This window comes from Temnothorax curvispinosus, unplaced genomic scaffold (genome assembly GCF_003070985.1).
Source record: "Temnothorax curvispinosus isolate PA1 unplaced genomic scaffold, ASM307098v1 QBEX01016011.1, whole genome shotgun sequence".
NCBI classification, from domain to species: domain Eukaryota; kingdom Metazoa; phylum Arthropoda; class Insecta; order Hymenoptera; family Formicidae; genus Temnothorax; species Temnothorax curvispinosus.
In genome coordinates, this window is record NW_020225791.1 from 338,026 (window position 1) to 359,320 (window position 21,295).

The 21,295-nt window shown below is 37.7% G+C and overlaps 2 protein-coding genes across 2 annotated transcripts; both read left to right on the forward strand.

The window, feature by feature from the left end:
* Window positions 1-1,429: 1,429 nt before the first annotated feature.
* LOC112466233 lies at window positions 1,430-7,816 on the forward strand. The gene is made up of 10 exons (XM_025034225.1): window positions 1,430-1,639; window positions 3,182-3,348; window positions 3,581-3,850; window positions 4,191-4,375; window positions 4,448-4,684; window positions 4,742-6,757; window positions 6,832-7,110; window positions 7,212-7,536; window positions 7,667-7,717; window positions 7,789-7,816. The coding sequence occupies exons 1-10, from the start codon at window positions 1,430-1,432 to the stop codon at window positions 7,814-7,816; spliced, it is 3,768 nt and encodes a 1,255-aa protein (XP_024889993.1).
* On the forward strand, window positions 7,735-14,324 carry LOC112466252. The gene is made up of 10 exons (XM_025034253.1): window positions 7,735-7,906; window positions 8,272-8,537; window positions 8,757-8,908; window positions 9,001-10,089; window positions 10,175-10,318; window positions 10,459-10,572; window positions 10,675-10,836; window positions 10,922-11,131; window positions 11,281-11,527; window positions 12,025-14,324. Exons 1-10 carry the CDS (start codon window positions 7,845-7,847, stop codon window positions 14,145-14,147), a joined length of 4,569 nt encoding a protein of 1,522 aa, XP_024890021.1. The 5' UTR covers window positions 7,735-7,844; the 3' UTR covers window positions 14,148-14,324.
* Window positions 14,325-21,295: the final 6,971 nt, after the last annotated feature.

Here is a 21,295-nt window from a genome sequence, read left to right on the forward strand (position 1 = left end):
TACCAGCGCGCTTCGTTTTCCCTCCTCTTTCGTTCTCCTTTTCCGCGCCCGCCACCCTCCGCATTCAAACGTGAAGTTATCAGGGCTAATTTTCCGCCTTTGTCGCGCCCCTCGGTGGCCACCAGCCGGTTCATTATTCGCATCTAGCGACCACTGTTTTTAATAACCTAATGGCTCTTACGCGGTACATTATATCGCCACTCTTCTCTCCCTTCTCCCCCCCTTTCTCCTTTCCCTCCTCCGGTGCCATCCTTCGCTGCTTTTTCGTTAGCCCGCTCCTTTATTCGCGATCCTTGACGAAACGACGAAATATCCAACTCTCCTACCGTTCGTTCGCTCATGGAGCTTATGACGATATTCTCGTACGGTGACTTTTTCTCGGACTCGCTTTCCACCGGGAGAGATTACGGCGAGCGCGAGCAACCCTTCTGGAAATCTTTCCCTGGCTTCCCCCTTCACGTTCGCGCGATCACTGGTGAACGGAACGATCGCTTAAGCCTTTATTCCTAGTGCTTTTGTTGAATGGCGATCCTCCGCGGTTTTTGTTTCAGCGAATAATCGAGAGAGAAATGAGCCTGCGAACGTCGAAGATATTAGGTAGGAATAAAGAATAAAGACACTCGAGTTATTGTCAACCGCCGCGGCTGTGGTCTCGCTCCGTGAGAGTGATTGATCATTGTGCTGAGATGCGCGAATTGTCGATAAGAAGAAATTAGGGATCCCGCAGACAATTCTCCTCGAGTCAGATCACATTTATCATTTCCTTGATAAATATTGGGGCATAAGCGATGATATTAATCGCGGTACGTTTTCCCGCTGAATTTTCCGGCTGCAAGAAGGTTTCGTTTTCCACGCTCCGCGAAGGAGTCGAACGAGATGCAGAGCCCTCGCGGCGAGTAACACGGCTGATTACGATTCAGAATGCGAGGGCGATGATATTTCACTTCTTTTTCGAGGCTTTACGATCAGACGTTTTTAATTTCCCGCCGCGTGCTCCGGCGAGAGGCCCAGGCCGAATGCAAATTGTGACAGGAAAGTTATGCGCGACCGTGAAATTAATGTCTTCCCGAGATCGGGACTTAATAGCCCGTTATGTACTTCGCGTGCCACATACATATACGCGCGTGTAATTCCGCGGGCGGATTTATGAAGTGACGAAGTCTCTTGCGCTTGCTTGCTAAATTGAATTCGACTTGCCCCATTTCTTTGGCTCGTATAAATCATCAGGAAATCGATCGCCGATATTCTCGTTTAAGTTTCCAATGCATACTATTTTTTAAATTTTACATCTACTGCATCGTATAATTAAATAGAATATTTTAATGAGTCTTAATAATATAGAGTGTATCATGGATGATACATTTGTTGCCGAAAATAATCTTGAGATATCACATATATTAGCTTATAATACTTTACAATTCTTTACAGCATGAAACAAATGGCCAGATCGTCCGCTCTTTCACTATTTTGCCTTCGAGTATGCCTCCTGATCTATATCATACTTGCCATTGCTACACCCAGCTTGGGGGAAGTTAACAAATATGATCGGAACAAAGCAACGTACATGAAGGACAGATCTGATTCAATTAAGAACTCGGAAAAATCGGTCATTTCCCCACATCAATGTGAAGATAATAAGGTAAACTAAAATATATTTACGTAATCAAAATTACTTTGATATTGGATTAATCAATCTAAAATCACTTCTTTTTTTACTCGATAAGACACGCATTTTTTTCGGAAACTCTACTGCTAGATTTCACAAAGATTTCAAGAATATCGTCGTGTTTGATAAGAGAAACGTACGATATCTGATCTGGCCGAGAGCGATGCGCGACGATAGATTCTTGTTCTCAAGCGCGTTTTAATATCTCAAGCGTTAAATTTCTTTTTGGCGAGGGACACTCAGAGCGACGCAACGTGCCACAGAGCATCTCTCCCGCCAGCTCTCAGTCTTTATGCCGAATGACAAAATGACAAAGGGTTGGTCGCCCTGGGCTAGCGATATTACCGTTTCCGTTTCGGAACTATGCGAACTGTCGTCTATCGTTCCTCTCTTCGGTCGCGTATTGCGGCCGAAAATGTCTCGTGATTGATTATACCCGCCGCACTTTCGGTACTCGACTCCCGCAATGGCCGATTGATGGAGAATCTACGAAAACGATCGTCGTACTCGCAAACGGAATCAGAATGTCTCAAAATATTGTTAATGCGTTCCTTAAAAATAGAGAACGATTAAAATAATTTAAATTATATATGACAAAATAGTAAAATACAATTTTTCCCGTATTATAGTGTTTTTATTAAAAAAAACTATTTAACTATTTAACTATATAATATATCGTTTAATATACACGTTTGCAATCTATAGTTATACGATCTAATAAAATTAAACGTCTTTCAATCAAGATATTTCATTATCGCAGGCAGTTTAATAAAAAGAATTCTAGCCTCTGTACACACAGAGCTACGTTAGGGTGGAAAGACAAGCCGAGGGTGAGGCGGGTCTTTATTTAGTTAAATGCCGCGTGTAATTGAGTGTAAAATCTTTTTTTTTGTTCGGCAAACCGACCACGATGTGTCCTGCCGTGAAACCGCCGCGTCGCAAGGCTCAAGTTTTCCACCCCTTTTCCACAGCGCGCTGCCAGTGGTGTGGCTGCCAGCCACCTGATGGCACAAGGGCCCACCGGGAATGAGATGCAGATTGCCAGAGGCCACTTCAGCCACGCTGTGGGAGAAGGGAGGGGAGGGGGGGAGTGAATTTTTAATAATACGCGTCCCGTGCCCGCGGCTGCCGGATGTAGAATCCCATTGTTTTGGCCGCGCGAGCGCGTCGGAAAAAGGACGAAGCGAAATAGTATGTACGCGATGCGTTACGGGACACCCACTCGGCATTATTATAACGCGCTAACGTGTCGGTGGGGGAAGGGGGTGGTAGGAAGGGATTGTCAGCGACAGAATATTCTGCCGTCTTCGCGGCAGGAATGCCGCTGCAGGACGTTCCAAGCCTGCCGTATACATTCAACAGTACGAGTCATTTGTGTAATATTAATTTTTTTCTCTTTCTTTCTCTTTCATCTACTCTTATTTTACAAATTCCACAAACTATTTCTAATGCTCCGTTAAAAATAACAGAAAATTGATACATGCTTGTTAAACTATATAATATTGTGTTTTACAGGTTGATGGCAATCGAAATTATTCCGCGAATAAATCTGTGGTGATCGACGATGAGAAAAATAGCGTGGCTTTAAATAGATTTCTGGAAGATGTTCTAAATGCGCAGAACGATTTGAAGTCGATAGATCACGCCACGCATCATATTAATCATAGAACTCGTCTAGATGAGTAAGACCCTTATGTTATCTGTTGCTTTGACAAGGAAGAAAAAAAGAAATAAAAAACGCAATAAATTCAATATGAATTGTTAGTAAGCTTAACTCAATTTCCATAAATTTTAATTGCTACAAGTGTCTCCTTCAATTGGAAAAAGTTACCAGCAACCTCGATATTTGCATTCTACAATTTAGAAACGCGCCAATTTTTATTGACTGATTTAATAAGAATATTTCCGTTACAGTCCGCTGGCGCGTAATACAAACCAGTATTCTACGGTATCCGTCAACACGGGGGATGTCCTAGAACGGGCTGATATCGGTTATGGAAGTAGGTTACGCGGCAAGAGGGGCTTCGATCGGAATTATGAAACGATGTGGATGGTGCAGAAGAAGAAATACGGGCGGAAGAGTGCTCGTGATGTTCCTCAGAGAGTCTATCTGGATAATGACATGACATTTAAGAAAGACGCTGATAATGCTGACTTCGACGCTCCTTATCAATCCCGTGGCACGTAAGCGATGGAACAATGTTCATTCAAAACTGCAATTTATTTCGTTTAAAGTGTAATCTAAAAGAATTTATTATATCTATAAACATCTACAAATTAACAAAATATTTTTAGTGACGGAATAATCATACCTTTATCTTTCTAAAACGATATTTCTTTCATTATTATAAACAAATTTAAATAAATAAATAATAAATAAAAATAAATTTATATGTAATTTATAAGATTATTTGATTTATATATGAAGCGTCTAAATTTTTCATAGCTGTACCTAAATCTTCTAAAAGCTATCGCATATTTCTTATAGCAGATAGATAGAAATTCATTCCACTCTTGAGCGTAGGTTAGATAGAGCTGTCTACGACGGAGGAACGATGGCCGATCAGCCATTGAAAGATTGGACTGGAAAGAAGAAGCTCCATTCCTCGGGCGACTGGTCGAATTCTAATGAGACTCCCAAAGTGACTAACGGCGAGAATATATGGCATCGTGATTACGAATCTGCTCGTGAAATTCGCGTTAATTCCGGTATTATCGAAATAATTAAAATGTTGAAATGTTGACCTAATTCTAAATGGCGTATTAAACATGATCTCTCAGACTCGAGCAAGGACGAAAAGTTACACGTCGATACTGACGCGCGGGATCAATTAGAAGTATCGTTGCACGATCCAATATATGCAAATGCCTTCACCGCTTTCCGGGGATCTTCGGTTGCAATCAGAAATGGCAAAACTCGAAACGCAGCGTCATCACTGGAGTCTTTGAAGAAAACTGTGCTAGAATTAAGAAATAGTTTGATGTTAGGCCATAAGAGGAGAAATATAATATCGAGAAGTAAAAATTACTATTAACACTAATTACTACTGTCATTGCTATGGTTAATTTTTTCAGGAGAATCTAACTGGTGGAATGAGCCAAGATCGACAGTTGAAATGTATGATTTTGGAGATCTTGATAATCATTCAAATGAAGAAACAATACGGAGGCTAAAGCGAGCAAAAAATATAAATAACGAAGATGAAAGTGATTCAAGAATTTTTCAAGGAATAGAGTTTGGGGAACCATATTTTGGTAAACAAAATTCGAAAGAATTACACGATCGTAGTAAACGTAGTAAGAGTTTCGTCGCAGATACAAATTACACAAATAACCAAAGAGATATTCTTGAAAATAACAAGAAAGCTCAAATGATTAAAGACGTTTTCGAAAATGTAACTACGACACAAAATACTGAAGAAGTCGTCACGAAATTGTATTCTAATTATCTCAATGATGGAAAAAATTCGATAAACGCTTCTAACAAAATAAACATTTCCGATTCGCAGTATTCTTTAGATAGAGGATCTTTTTTAAATAATTATTTGAATAATTTAACAATTATCCCATCAATAGCTAATAAAACAAATATTTCTGAACTAAGATATCCTTCAAATATAGAGCTGTATTTAAATGAACATTTCATCGACGACAAATCATTATTTGTCATTAAAACGGACCTTCAAACACATTCACCAGAACGCATTACCAAAAGTGGAGATCCAATAAACTCGAAAGAAATTAGTCAACGATCCACAATTGAGATGATATTAAAAAGTATCAATCATATAGCGGAGAATCGTACTAACTCGCCTGATTTCGAAAAGAATGCATTCACTATACCAAACGCATTCCTCGATTCAATACGTTTTTCAATAAACGACGGTGATTCTGAAAAATTCCTGAAAAATCGAAGCGGCGAAGAAAAATTAGGAGCTGCGGCTCAGAAAATATCGCGACTCGGCATGAATGACGGACAATCGAAGGGCGCGGAAAAGGAGTTTCCCCGGGGAAATACATCGCGTAGCTTCGGCATCGCGACAAATGAATTGTGGAGCTGCGTCGAAACAACCGTAGCCGCGAGAGAAAAAGAGATCGAAGTAGACGGAACGCGAAAGCAAAACCGCGAACCGATACCCGGTGTGATCAAGGTCTTTGAGCCTCGAGGGCGTCCGTATCAAAAGCAGGAGGCAGAGACGACGGCGAGATTGTCTCGGCGAATGGAAAAAGACGAAATGTCCGTGGCGAGGATGAAGACAAACAAAGATGAAGTCGACAAGTCAAGAAATACAAATGCAAGGGAAGCCTCTTCGACTTCGCTGATTGATTCTGTCACCGATGCGATAATGAAGCCGGAAGCCGCATATATAAACACGTCTGAGTCTGGCGAATCGATAACACTGAAGGATCTCACTTCGGTAACTGTAGACAACGATTTGCGAAAGCAGCAACAGATGGTTCCGCCTCTAAATGCGGAGAATAGAAACGCAAATAAATCGAATGGAAATTTGGATACCGATAGAATCGATATTCGAATTCTCGGGTCAAACGGAAATGAGACTATGAATGTGAAGGAAGGTATTCGGACTATAATGGAAGCTCAAGAGTATCACAAATCCGATAATAATTTACACAGGAAATTATTATGGATTTCCACGATTTCAATCGACGGTGAAACTGAAGATTCATCGGTAAAGAGCACGAGATCAGTTTTTAATACCACGATTGAGAGTGATATTGAAAATGTCACGAATGAGAATCGACAGCAAAGTGAAATAACCGGTTCTGCAAATTTAAGAAAAGTATTGACTAGAGTCAACCGCGAAGATAAAATTGAAGAAAGTGGTATATCGCAAGACGCTTTAAATTCTCAGATATCCGAAACAAATCATTACGCTCGTTACAAACGATCTGTATATCCTTATGAAAATGTTGAATCCAATAATGAAGCAGAGCCTGAAAATATAGCAGTCGAGAAAGAAGCGGAGATGAATCACGATGAGAACCAAGAAACTAATGAAGACTATCTAAATCAGGATGTCGAAGAACTTAAGGGGAGCTATAATGACAGAGAAGCAGATTTATTCGAAGGTATAACGCTCATTTGATGATTTGCCATTCATAACAAAAAAAAATACACGAAAATAACGATTATACGTTTACAGATGATGATAAAGCAATGGAAAGCAAGAGAGAGGGACAATCTTCATCTAGACAACAAATCGATCCTATAAGAGCTAAAGTTAACATGTTGATTAAGCGAAAGCTTGACAAGAAACACAGGGACAGTAGCATTTCCAGGAAAAAGAGACATAGTATGTTGGACATGGTCGAATATTATGATTATGATGATGATGATGAAGAGCACGATGGGCCACTAAATGAACAGGAGACTCAAAATAAAGACAACAAATTTTCATTTAACGCCAAGATAAAAAAGCGCGGTAAGAACGTAAGCGAAATAAAATTTACATTAAAAACATGTAGTCAAAAACGTAGTAAATATGTGAAACTAATTGGGCATCGATATTTCAATTGATCGCAGATGGCAAATCACCAAGTAAGCCAGGCGATTTAGGGAAGAAGAAGAACGAAAACGCTGAGGCGATGATAAAAGAAGGACGCAAAAAGTCACGAGCAAAGAACAAGGAGCCAAAAGAAGAAATCGTCATCGATCTTGGCAAACGTAAAAATAAGACGAACGATCGAAACGATAAGAAGTCATTCAGTTCGTTAGGATCTAGCTTCGAAAATGTGTTCAATGAGAAAAAACAATTGTCGACTAAGGAAAACTCGGATAAAATTCGCCAGAGCAAAGATTTTGATAATAATGTTTATCAAGAAGAATCAGCTGCTGTGAAATCGAAATGGTAAATCGGATTATTTTGCAAGCGATCAGTAGTCATATATTTTATTCTATTGTAAACATAAATTTATGCATGTAAGTACATGCAATTTGATAATATTGATGCAAACGACCAAAAAATAGATGTCTGATAGGTTGGACCAACCGTTTGAGGACAGAACGGCATTGTCGAAGAAGAATTCAGAGTCATTATTAAAAGACAGCTGTAAGACGAAAACTAATTTGAATGAACCTTTGGAGTACGTGGACTATGTAGATGTAAATCCCGATGTTATCAAAAATAATTTGTTGGATATTCAACCTATCAAGAGTATGGAACAAAGCAGAGAATTGGGAGCCTCGAAAGATTTCTATGAAGATTTTGGAGACGACCGGTACAAATGTTTCAAATTATGTGACATATTGTAATATAATATATAGTGTACATATTCAAAATTTAAATAAGCTATAAAGTGTTATAATTTATAAATTATAATGTTATAAATTATAATCTAATTAGTTAATTTAATGTTAACTTGCAAAAATAGCTTATTTGACATCTCTTATAATTCTATGTATAATTGTTACAGTTTTATATTTTTTAAGTAAAATTCAATTACTAAAAATATCGATAAAGAATCTCATAAATAAATTCTATCAAAATTATTTGTAAATGCTATATATATATACATATATACATATATGTATATACGTATTTGTGATTCACGAAATTGTTGAGATCTAATAATTTATTTTGCAGACGAGAAGATCGTTATTATTATCAAGAAAATGATTCAAACAATGTCGAGTCTCTGTATGAAGAGTTGAAGAATGTGTACGATTGGCCTGATGGTGAATTAAAGAGCGGACCCCGACTCAAAGGCGATCAAAGACTACACTACGAATCAGATGACACGCTTGATACAAATCCCTCTCAATTACAGCCATTGAACGATAGATTCCTCGGCTTGGGTCAAAACGACAACGCACAAAGGAGATTCCAATCGATTGATGCATCTTGGATGAGTAAATATTGAATGCAATCATCAAGAATAAAGAAACTCTTACTTATTTTCACTTTAATCGAATCTATCCATATAATTTTCAAACATTTTATATTGATCCTGATCTTAATCGCAAATTTATTCCTATTTTCTTTCTTTTCTTTCTCATGCTTCTGTAGTTTTACAGCCGTTATTTTGATAAAGCTTATGTAATGGCAATAATTTTACGTTTGATTGACAGTTGCAAACTCAAATAGTACTCTGGCGAACAATTATTTCACGCTTAAAGTCACGGATGATATGTTTAAAGGCAGCTTCGAGCAGAGTTCGACGGAGAGAAATTCACCGAATATATTTTCCGTCGGAACAACAACCGAGCCGAGAATGTATACAGTACGCGTATGATTACTATTTATCGCGATATTTATTTATTTATTTTTTTTTAGAATACAATCGCAACAATATAAAGTAATTAATCGGTATAGATTTCAGAAGATAAAAATGTCCCGTTTCCCGAGGGACGTTCAATAATCAATACAGATTCCGGTTCTCCATATGAAAATAGCAAGTATATCGAGCCCAAGATACATGAACTACTGAAACAAAATCTAAATTTGGCGAAACAGGCGGCGATTAATTCGCAAGACTTGCAGGAGTCTTTCGTGGAATCTTTAGATTGGCATGACGATTTCGATGATAATGTGAAAGTCAGATTGGGCAGAGGATTAAAGGCTATAAATGAAACAATTATTTCTGGTTTCAATAAAACTTACGATCAAGACAATAAATTAGACGTAACAAATGCAACTGATGTAAATTTTAAGCCTACTCGAGTTTCTACGCAAACTTTACACGATAATTCATCGATGTCAAAAAATTGGTACAATAATACATTGATGGACTTATACAATATTTTTAACAATCATCGTGGTGTGTCTGATCAAAGCGCTAAAAATGTTCAAGAATCGATTTTAATGAATACGGTTAATATGGATGTAAACGACGATCTCGAAGCTGCCGAGCAAAAATACGTCAATAATCAAACACCGAGAATCAGAAGGGCAGCGTCATATCGCGCGTTTTACGACGATCTGAATCAGAATCAACGCGATTCCGATGAAATGGACGGAAGTCTAAGTAACCAGTTTCATTCTCCGAATATCCTCAAAAATCGGTTCGATGGAGTGTATCACGGATATGAGATTGGAAATTGGAACAGTGACACACAGGATCTTGATCAATACTCGAAAATCCCGCGAACCAGTACGAGGAAGAAGGGGAGACCCGGAAAGAGCAGTAAGAAAAATAAGCACTCTTCGGAGAAGCACGCAAAGAAAAGCAGCTCACATTCTTCAAGTAGAAACAGAAGACATCATGCTCACCGATCTGATATGTCGAAGAACGTTAACCGAAGTGATTTAAAGCCGAAGCAGAGGAACAAAGTTGAAGCATCTCCTTTGATTGGACGCACCAGAATTCAGAAGAGTAAAACGGCCAAGCAAGAATTGTCTCGTGCAGGGATGAACGACGCATCGGGCAAAAAAGTGCTTTACGAGAACGCGGAGGATCAGAGTGTGAGTGAAAGGGCGATCGCTGATCGCATCATATAGGTCGCGCGACTGGATTAAAAAGAGAAAAGAATTAAGGTTGATTTTTCAGACAGTGAAGCCAGAGGAGGACGATGCACGGAGAAAGGAAATTACACTGCTCCTCGCAGCCGACAACATCGACGACGAGTCGCAGATGGACGTGGCTCTTCACGGCGAACTGGCTGGAAAAATCGTCGAGCAAATATTCCAACAGGCAAGTAAAGGGCAGCGTAGCGCGATATCAAAGCTATTTTCGACATCTCTTTCATCGAAAATGAAAAATTATTTGACGCACAAGTGTGTACGTTTTTCTGGTATAAGGATGATTGATGATAATTAGTTCCGGTATCGTAGGTCCAAAAAAATGATCAATTGAAGAGTGTCTTTGGTCCTGGGCTTCACCGCGATCACAAAACGGAAAATGTGATAACGGGTAACATTTATCGACAAGGACTCGACGAAGATGGAGTAATCACGATATTATTTAGTTCAAGAGACTTGAGTATCCCGTGTATAAAAGAAATTTTGATAATTTTTAATGGTTTTATTTTTTTCATTGATATGATTTAGACGAATCACACGGAAACGATGATAAAAAGAGTTATGGGGCTCCTCGGTACGCTAATTGCAAACGAAGTGCAAAAGAAAACTTGCATTTCTTTATCACCGGATATGCGAGAATTTTTAGGATGGATGCTGGAGGTGGATCGAGATGAGGAATCGTTGGGAGAAGTATATTATAATCTTCGATTACATATTAATTATATGCACGTATCACGCTTTTCAATTAATTGATAAATATTAATTTTTAATTCAGGCGCCACCGCTGCCATTGGTCCGTGAGAAAATTATTCCAGAGCAAGACACTGGACGCAAATTCCTGTTTGACAGCATTTCCGAGCAAGAAGGAGAAGAAAATATTAATGATTTACAGAAAAAAGTGAGAATATTGGAAACTCTTGTAAAGGAATATAACGCTTTGACTGCAAAAGAAAAAACCAGGGTTCAAACAGTCCACGATTATTTGGTAAGACTTTATTTATAAGCTAATATCGTTATTTGTTAATTAATATTCAATTAAAAATGTGATAAAATTTATGTAAGATAAGAAATATTTCATAAATATTAGAAAAATTACTAAAAATTATGATAGAAAACATTTTTATGATTATTCAGATTCAGCAGTTAAACCTACTTTTGCGATATATCGAAGCGCGAGAAACTGCAGAAACAAAAAGGAAGCCTGCCTCGGCAGCAGCTAGAGCTGGAACCGGAAATATCTTACAGTATCAAAACGCGCTGCCTAATGCCACTAATGCAAGCCATTCGATGACAAAAGATGCATTTTCTTCTCCAATCGATACGCATAATCTTCTGCAATTCGACAATGTCTCATTTGAAACAGATAAACGACTCCAAAATAGTACGTAATATTTCTGGTGGTTACACGCATTTATTTTTCTTACACTTAAAACAATTTTTTTGTTAATTTTTTTCAAAAAATATAAAATATAAATTTTTTCTTGTTCCTAATTTACAGTTAAAGCATATTAAAATTTCGGCAGAAAATGCGGTAAACAAATGTAATTGGCGATGTTCCTTTAACTACCGATATCGGGAAATTGGTTATCGGAAATGTTTTCGGTCTAAATACCACGGCATGATAAACTATTTCTACATCGAGTCGATAAAAAAAAACTATAGCGGTTTCGGCCGAACTTTCAAACTTCGAGTAATTACGTCCGCATAATATCTCGTCTGAAAATTGCACGACAAAATATTAGCTCGGTCATTATTTCGCATATTCTGTGATACGGGCGGTTAATTTGTTTTATGTATCATATTTCTACTTAATATTCTCAGAAAATTATGTAAGTTAGCGTAACAAACTTTTGTTCTGCTATGCTCTAAAATTTTTAGGTCATGCTGCATCCCGTCACAGAGAAACGCGTAGCCTCGATAAAATTCCATCGAAACGACATCGCAAAATGAAACGCCAGAAGTCCCGCAATCAAAAGAAGAACGAAAATTACAGAAAATCGAAACGCAGGCACAATAAGTATCGCAGGTATCTAGATTGCACAGGTTCATCGCCGGGATATAGGAAGTCACGACAAAAACGCGCAAATCCTGAAGAAAGCGATCAGGCTTCGCTTTATTTAGGCTACGAGAAGCCGAGAATTTACGATTCGTTCGATCTCCTTGATGCGAAGTTGAGAGGGACCAAGAAGAAGAAGAGGAAACGAGAATTAGCCGCTAAGAAAAACGCGGCAATCGAGAATGACAGGATGCTCGATTTGTTACCAATAAAAGGGAAGAATCGCATGGAGGACGAAGTGATACTGCTCAACAAGCGCGAAGCTTGGAAAAAGGAGAATGAGAAACAGCTGGAGGAGGTCGCCTTTGGCAGAGACATGAGGAATAACACAAGGAGGGAGAGGGAACGATTCGAGAAATTGACGGAAGGAGATAAACGTAAACCGATCAATGAGACGAGTTCCAGAATGAAGCGAGAAAACATAATTCGCGGGACATCAACTGGCAAGGGTACAGATTATTCCAATAAAACTCATATAACATTCGAAATCCGTGATGGTGAATCGTGGAATAAATCGAAAATAAGTAACAATAACGGCACGAAGAACGAGAATAAACTGGAATTGGTTGAGCGAAGGATCAATGTTTTCGCGGATAACAAAACCAACGCAGCAATTGATTCCGCAGCTGCGGCAGCCAGCACGGAAGAAAAGTTAGCGACAAATGCGGAAGCCAATAACCAGGTTAAGGGAAAACTTCGCGCTATAAATCGTGAGACAAAAATTGACAAGGCGGACGGGAGCGCGAGCTTTGTAAACTTGACGAGCGACGCGGAGCCCCGGGTCTCGAAGGAGCGACAGAAAGTTTCGGTAACGGAAAAAGAAGCAGATGATAACACTGTAAAATTAAATCGAGCGACAAACTATCGACGCGAGGAAATAGATCCTGAAATCGAGCTGAAAAATCTGAGACAGGGACGAGAGAAAAGAATTTATGACGTCGCAAACTGGAAGATGACCGACCACTTTTATGATGATGATAGGTTTTCTAGAAATAAATTAAGGCAAAAATATATGGTTAAGTTAGACGAACTGGGTGACCTAGATGCGGATCCCGAGAATAATTTGGCGCTTCTGAGATTAAGAAATAATAAATGGTCGAATGACGTCGTCGAATGGAAGTTGCTGCCGATAATAAAACGATCGCCGTATTACGACGATCGTGCTTTATCAAGAATTCGTTTAATAGAAAAAGAAACACCTATATTAAGCAACATTAAAGACGTGGAATCTCAACCCAACGCTTATTTAAGTCCAAGATTTTGGCGAAACCATCGTAGAAGAAACCGAGTCTTCAATATCTCGCCCACCCTGAGAATAACTGACAATGATAATTTTCCGCGCAGAATTTATCGAAATGCGAAACGTACATCTGAGATACAGAGGTTTAAGGATTTACGGATAGATCCCGAAATTATTCTTAAAGTTCGAAGGCTATCTCGACCGAGGAACAACAAAAGATCGAACGGCATTGCGAAATTCGGGATGCCTTTCGCATTGAAAGATCCTAATCGTGAATTTCGCGAGATACTTCGATCACGCAATAATCCAGAGCTCGGCGACCGAGTAATCTATGATGGAGTTGGTTTGCAATTGCCGAGTTGGCCGTATCAGTATTACGACGATCTTGCAGACTCATCGACCTTTCATTTCGTCCCGGGTAGAGGCGACGACATGTATCGATACCCCGCGGAAACGTATTTCGAGTATGGCCCCTTTAAAAAGCGCCGCGCTCATGACGCGAACCGACGATTCGCGAGGCGAAATAGATTCCGCTTGAGAACCTCGGAAGGAAAAGATGCCGTCGATTTTCCGAGGAATAATTTAGCAAACAAAAGCTCGAAGTTCAGATTTGCGGAGAGAAAGTCTCGCGTGAACGAGTCGGCTCTCGCGAGTGGTGAGAATTATCTTATGTCCAGTGAGACGTCTACACACAAAAGAACTTGAAGCGAACTAACAAAACAAAAAAAAAAAAACAAAATTGACAGACTGAACGAGATCTTTGATCAATGGGCAATAAAGGAATTTTGTTGCTCGGCGTAGATAATAATAATAATAAAATTATTGGCTGATGTAATGTAATATATGACACGTATGGAAAATAGATGAGGAAAATTGAGAAATGCCGCGAATTGGTGTAATATGTAAGAAAGGCTGTCGCATTATACCGCGTTGCATTTTCAGGTCAAATCGCGACGCGATAATTGTCAACGGGCGTCTAAATAATTTCATCAGATAAATCGGATAAATCATCGATGCGCGATTATCATAATTGACACATTCGCCCTATCTGTGCGCCAGACAAGCTTGTGAAACCTCGTAAATCGTCCTAGCTCGTCGGGATGAACCTAGTGTCGTCGCGTGTTTGCGCACACGTACCACTGTCCGCGCTAATCCAGCTGCATGAGCACCATCGCTGCAGTGCAGTTAATGGCGTTGCCTTCCAATAATTAGATTGGCAGATTGCGTCAAAAGTTAAGAGACTTTGATACGTAAATGTTATATCTTAATCCAGTATTAAATTACAGCCACCCAGTATTATATGCAATATAAATACGTCGAACACTTTAAAAAATAAGCATCTATCTTGGGTGCTGCTTGACAGCATTGTACATTTCTACCTAGCTAGATATTATGTAATATTTAACTTATTTACATTTAGAATTTACTTTACAAAATCAATTAAGATGTCATAATAAAATAAGATAATATCATAATTTTTCATAATGCTTATAACGGTATATACATATATATTCATAACGCAATTTTAATCCAAAGAAATAAAAAATGAAAATGAAATAGTACCAGGTGTATATGTTGTCTCAAAGATTTTCATAAAATGCAAACGTTTCATATGTATCCGCGCGATAAAAGCCAAATCTTTCAAACCTGCGGCCGCCACGCCGACTCAATCTCGCCGACTTACTCTCCCATCTAACCGGAAAAAGAGTGTATGCAGCGTGTTCCCTTCTGCCCCGACCCGGCTCGGCTCAAAATATCTCGAAAGTTTCCTCGTAAAGTAAGGCCACGCGGCGGAATTCCCTCCGGCCAATTAAAGTCTCGAAATCGGACGTGCTCGCTTATGCAGGCGAAACAGACAAGGCAGGGATGAGAGAAAAAGAGAGCGAGAAACAGACTGAGAAAGAGAGGAGAGAGAGAGAGAGAGAAAGAGAGAGAAATAAAAAGAGAGAGAAAGACAGAGGAAGGATGGGACACAGCCGTGTAGTCGGTGGATGTTATTACTTATTCGACTCTGGGATTTTAAGGGCGGGCTGGATTTATTTAGATATTCCGGCAGGAGCATCTGCTCGTGGTTCGATGTCTCCTCTCCCGTGCTTACACTCGCCTGTTTCGCTCTTCTTCGGCGTGCATTAATATACACACCGGAGGGCCGGTAAGGGGTACTGATATTTTTACATAACATTAGGCTGTCCGTGTGGCCGAAAACTTAATACCGCGGTTTGGGTCACTAATGGGGGTTAAAACGCGAAATGCGGAACATCGCAAAGTTAAATTTTGTACATGTGATTTCGTCTATTTATAAAGATCATAAAGCTTCATAGATATCATGCAGCGCATCATTGTCTTTACTTCTACCATTGGAAATCAGTGTCATTATTGCGAACGGTTACTACTCATGCATTATAATCTGTTTCTTTAGCTACACTAGTTTCCTTCAATTTTATATATAAATTAATATATATATATATATATATACACGAATATTATTACTAGAGAAATATAATTTTGATATCTCTGTAGAATTGTAGATTTTTTATATAATATTAAATTATACTGCATTTTTATTATTATAAGAAGAAAGATCGTAAAAAAGTATAAGTTACATAATTTTATCTCGAACCTAAGAATATATAATATTAATTTCATAATATTTGATTATATAATGTAATGGAATAAATAATACATAAATTTCAATATACTGCAGAAAAGATGTAGCTAAAGAAAACGGATTAAATGCCAAATTAACTTAAATTCAACACTCATCAATTCGCGATGTCCCTCGTCGTCCATCGATGTATCTTCCGCTGCAATTACATCTGCAACAGCATCCGGAAGTGGTTTGGGAGCATCCCTACGTTGTCCCACGTTGCTTGCACTTCACTTTACTTCGCGTAATACACTCGCGTTACGAAATTCAACACGGGATTACAATTTTAATGAACTTAATAATTCAATACTTCACGAATTTGATAATTAGCAAGTATTTATCGATAAAATTGAAATTGTAAATTATAGTACAAAAAGTTAGGGAGTTCTATACGTCCAATGTACTTTACGAACAATGCGCATTTGCGCGACACGAAATTCGCGATCTAATTTGAGAATTTATTAAAGACATTTATGACAGCATAAAATTAGCAAATCTCTTTGATGGCAATCTATGAAATATTTATAAACTAAATTTAAAGCGTATGTAAACTGCAGAATGAGACGGTTTACGAATTCTCTTTTCTTTTACATTCGTTGTGTTTCACAACATCCTTCTTTACGAAGATCATATCGATTGCTTTGCAATATTTCTGCAAAGATCGTTTCACCTCACGATATTCTTGCGAGGCTCAATTTCTCAATTTCTTTGTGAATATTATTTGACGAAAACCGTAGTGTTAAAATGTTTATAAAAAAATCAGAATCGAAGAATCGTAATGAAAAATAACAAATTTTTTAATGTTTTCCGCGATATTTTTATAATTCAAATTTAATTGCAAATTTAATTGACAAAAATCTATATATTAATTAACAAATTTGATTGCAAATATGTGAATAAAGACGTAGTAATGGCGTAATCTATTTACGCAAACCAAAAATTAATCTCGCAATATTTTTTGCGAATTTTCATAAATTTTCTGTTTTTCTATATGATTTCTATACCTATTTCTTTCTCATTCGATGCTTCTCATGCAAAAGTACATATGTATCTACAATCTACATGCAAAAATCTACACGCGACATGCATGACACTGATTTCAGAAATAGCAATTTCGGCGGAAGAAACCATCACCTGTATTTTAAATTCTACTCACCGATACAGGATCGGCCACGTCTCGCATCCGAATCTATAATGAAAATATAATATCGCCAATTAGATTCAAATTAAACAAATAAATATTAATTTTCTTTTATAATACTTGAAATATAATTTTTTGATATATCCGCAAAAGTTTTTGTAAAACGTTGCAAATTAGTTAATTATAAATCGAATAGATGTATTTCAAAATTAAAAAATTACAAAAGATATTATTTTTGTGAAATATATCAATTATTTATTAAAAGAAATAAATATTAATGAATTAAGCAGAAAGCATATGTGTATACACTCTAGACTTTATATATATTTAATATATTTAGTATATTAAATATATTTATTTAATTATTCAGAGTATTTCCATAAAAGATGTATATTTTAAAATTATTAAATTTCAAGCGTGAGATAAGATAAAGGTGAAATCTACCTTCAAGCCGATCCTGCTTAGCTCGAATCGGATCCTCCGGTACTGCAGCCGCCAGATTCCTATAGGAAGTGCATCTACATCTGTATCTGAAACAACAATAATTGTATCGGTTGAAATTATTAATCTAATAAGATATCGATACAGCATTATAACATAAACTTATTAAATAAATGGAATATTTCTATCTTTGAATTTTTAAATAACAGGAAAATATTTTATCTTAACTCTTGCGATTTGATTAAAGATTTTATTTCTAAACCGTCTCGAATTCATTTTTGTTTTTTAAATAGCAACTACGTTACGAAATGGTGAAAAGTTTAAAACTTAAATTTTCGCAAAAAAGATTTAAAAAAAAAAATAAATTGACTGCAATTATTGTGATGAAAATTTGATATGTTGCCAAATTAACTGCGATTGTAAATAATTAAGTAATAATTAGAAACATAAAATTCTAACGTATTACATTTAGAATGATTAATTAAATAATACACTTATAGATGTGTTATTAATTAGAAATGAAATAGAATGTCAATGTTGCACAAAATTCGTAAAAACTAAATGCCCTTTTTTCGTAAAGAAGATTGAAAAAATCACGGATAAAAAAGCTAAATTGCACTAAAATTATTAATATTAATATCAAGTTATTAACATTAACATTAATCGTAATTGTAATGCATTAATAATAATTCTTTACATTTCGCCGAATATTCAATGCGCTGCTCATTAAATAATCACCGTTTTCCTACCGGAAATATAATGGATTATATCGGTCTAGATATCCGATTTCGAAGTATCTATGATTACATGCGTGCATTGCAAAGCACCGTTGTAACGTGATACCGACGTAATACAATAAAGAATTAAACTCGTTATAAGAATATGCGACTAAAATTCGTCGCTATCAAGACTCGTCTACTTAGTATTATTTTCCTTAACTATATACGAGAATTTAAGATTCTCTCGCTTCCAACCACCTTTATGATCACCTCAACGAACGAGGCTAATCTCTCTCTTTCTTTTTCAAAAGAGGAAGTCTTACCTATGCCTAGAGAAGGAGATATTCCTCGCTTCCGAATAAAAAATCTGAAACCGCGACGCTAGCTCGTCGAGAACGGATGATGTTCTGTACGGGGATTCTCTAACTTCTTATCGACAGTTTCGGTATCGTTGCGCAGGTATTATATATAATAAAAAAGCAGCGCAACGATACCGAAACTGTCGTTAAGGAGTTAGAGAATCCCCGTACTGGTCATTTCCGAAAGGGAGCAATTGCCGCGATGAAATCGCAATGGTGATTGGTGCGTTGAGTAAGGAATCGTTCTACGTAGCGACGCGCAGCTCGGGGCTCGGGGGGGTGTCGAGTGTCGTCGCGGCTACGGGGCTACTGCGTACGTATTATTGTTACTTGTTATGCTCGCGCTCGGCGGTTTAGTGTTTAATGTGCTGTGCTGTGCTTCTCGCTCGCTTGGCGTTCGGCATCTGCGTGACTTTGATCGGGCGCGCGCGGCCCGCGTCCCCTCCTCCCACTCGCTCGAATCGGAATGAGCGCTCAGCGCGCCGAGCGCCGACCGACGGCCGTGCCGTTCAGCGCGCCGAGTCTCACCCCCCCTTCCGCGCGTGACGTAGCGTGACGTAGCGCGGCGCGGCGCGAAAAATAAACGGAATGAATCGAATTCATTTAAACGCGTTCCTCTCTTTCTCTGGACATATTTCGTAACTGAATGTAAATCGGTCGCGAGAGATACTGGTCCGTTGGATATATACGTTTATTGGACATGATTATTTAATAAACATTCGATCGTTCTACCAAAAGATTATTATATACGTTTTGTTATATTACTAAATTACTTCATCAGATTTCATTATATATGATATTCTTCTTACATTATTATCTTATTCTATTGGATATACTGTAATATTAAATTTTATATTTCGTTAATTATAAATTCCCTTTTATTAAATACAGAGCAATATTGATTTATTACGAAATTTATGAAATATTTATGAATAATTATTTATATACATGATATATTCAAATATCATTACTTATAAATTATATTTATTTATTCTATCAAATTGTATAAATGCTTATGTGTTTAATTATTTCGATTATGCCAGTTCTTTCTAAAAAAACAATTTTTATAATAATAAATAACTTCCTGAGATGTTTTATGAATCAACGATTATTTCAAGACTACGAAAATAATAATGATCAAGATTACGATCGGACCTAGATAAATATATATTTGCTTTTTTATCACGCAACAATTTTAATCAGCATTAAAAAGAAGATTTAAATATGAAGTGTAAATAAAGAGTTAGAGATAGAAAACGATATCTTTTTTCACTGTGTAATACGCTCGCACGTTATTTACTACAACAAATACATTTTATTTTTTCAAGTATTTCATCTTTAATTTTAATATTTACAATAAAAATATTGAATTAATGATAGCGGATTTAATCCGCGTCACCGCCGTTTTGTTAAACTGAGATGTAACTATCGTACTCGCAATACCGCGCGATATTCGAGATATTCGAGCCACGATAAGGACATATTGTTTGACACGTTCGATCGATTTATCGCCATTCTCGTTATTCGCTACTTTCGATGGCGCGGCTCGGTCATCGACCCCCATTCGGTCGCGCGTTCCGATCAACGGCATTGGAGTCGAATGCAAATCGGGGACCTTTAATTGGAAAGTGAATCCGACTATGGGTCACGATTATTCACGGCTGCCGGGCAGCAACCCGGTCCCGATACTCGTTCGTTCGCAGCCAATTGTTTCAAATCCCGCATTGTTCCGGAATCCGGATTAACTGGGTCTTACGGTCACGCTATTTAAGAAAACATTTTTCGAGCTTAGCGGCGTCGCTCGACGTAATTTCGCACGACTTCACTTAGCTCGACTGCGAAAGTGCCGATGCATATTTTAAATGCAATTAACCATTACGTGTTGGCCTCGCCGAAGTGGATCGCTAATTTGCGATACATGTGTGCGCGTTAACTAATAAATGAAGCCAATGAAAAGTTCGATAAGCTGCACCAACGATACACGATGTATAACATTGCAGGGTGATTTTTAAACGATTAAAATCTTTTATAAGCAAAAATATTTAAATCAATGTATAATTTAAAGCCTAAAATAAGTTAATATTTCTTATAGTCTTTCCTTCTCTTTATTGTTCTATCATAATTGGCCGCAGTTCTGCAATGCGGAACCAATTCCAAAACCTTATACTCTTCTGCTAGAGTAAATTTCGCGAAACATTAAAAATGAAATTCTGTGCCAACGTTATCTCAAATATAATGATCGAACTACAATCTTACTCAGATACAATTTTATGTGTTACGTGCGTTTTTAGAAAATCTCTTGTCCTGTTTATGGTTGTTTATCACTTCGCAATGCAGAACTACAAATCTCGAAAATGGCGCTTGTTTCTTATTGTGTTATAACTACATCCAATTGCAAAATACAAATCAGACTTTCGATGACGACGCTTTTCCCGTTTTCATTCCCCGTACGAGGAAATCGCCGCGATAAATGCGAAAAAAATTCGAGGACCTGGCGGGTGGCGAGGGACCGAAAACCTCGGCAGGGCGAGAGGGGAGGGACCCGG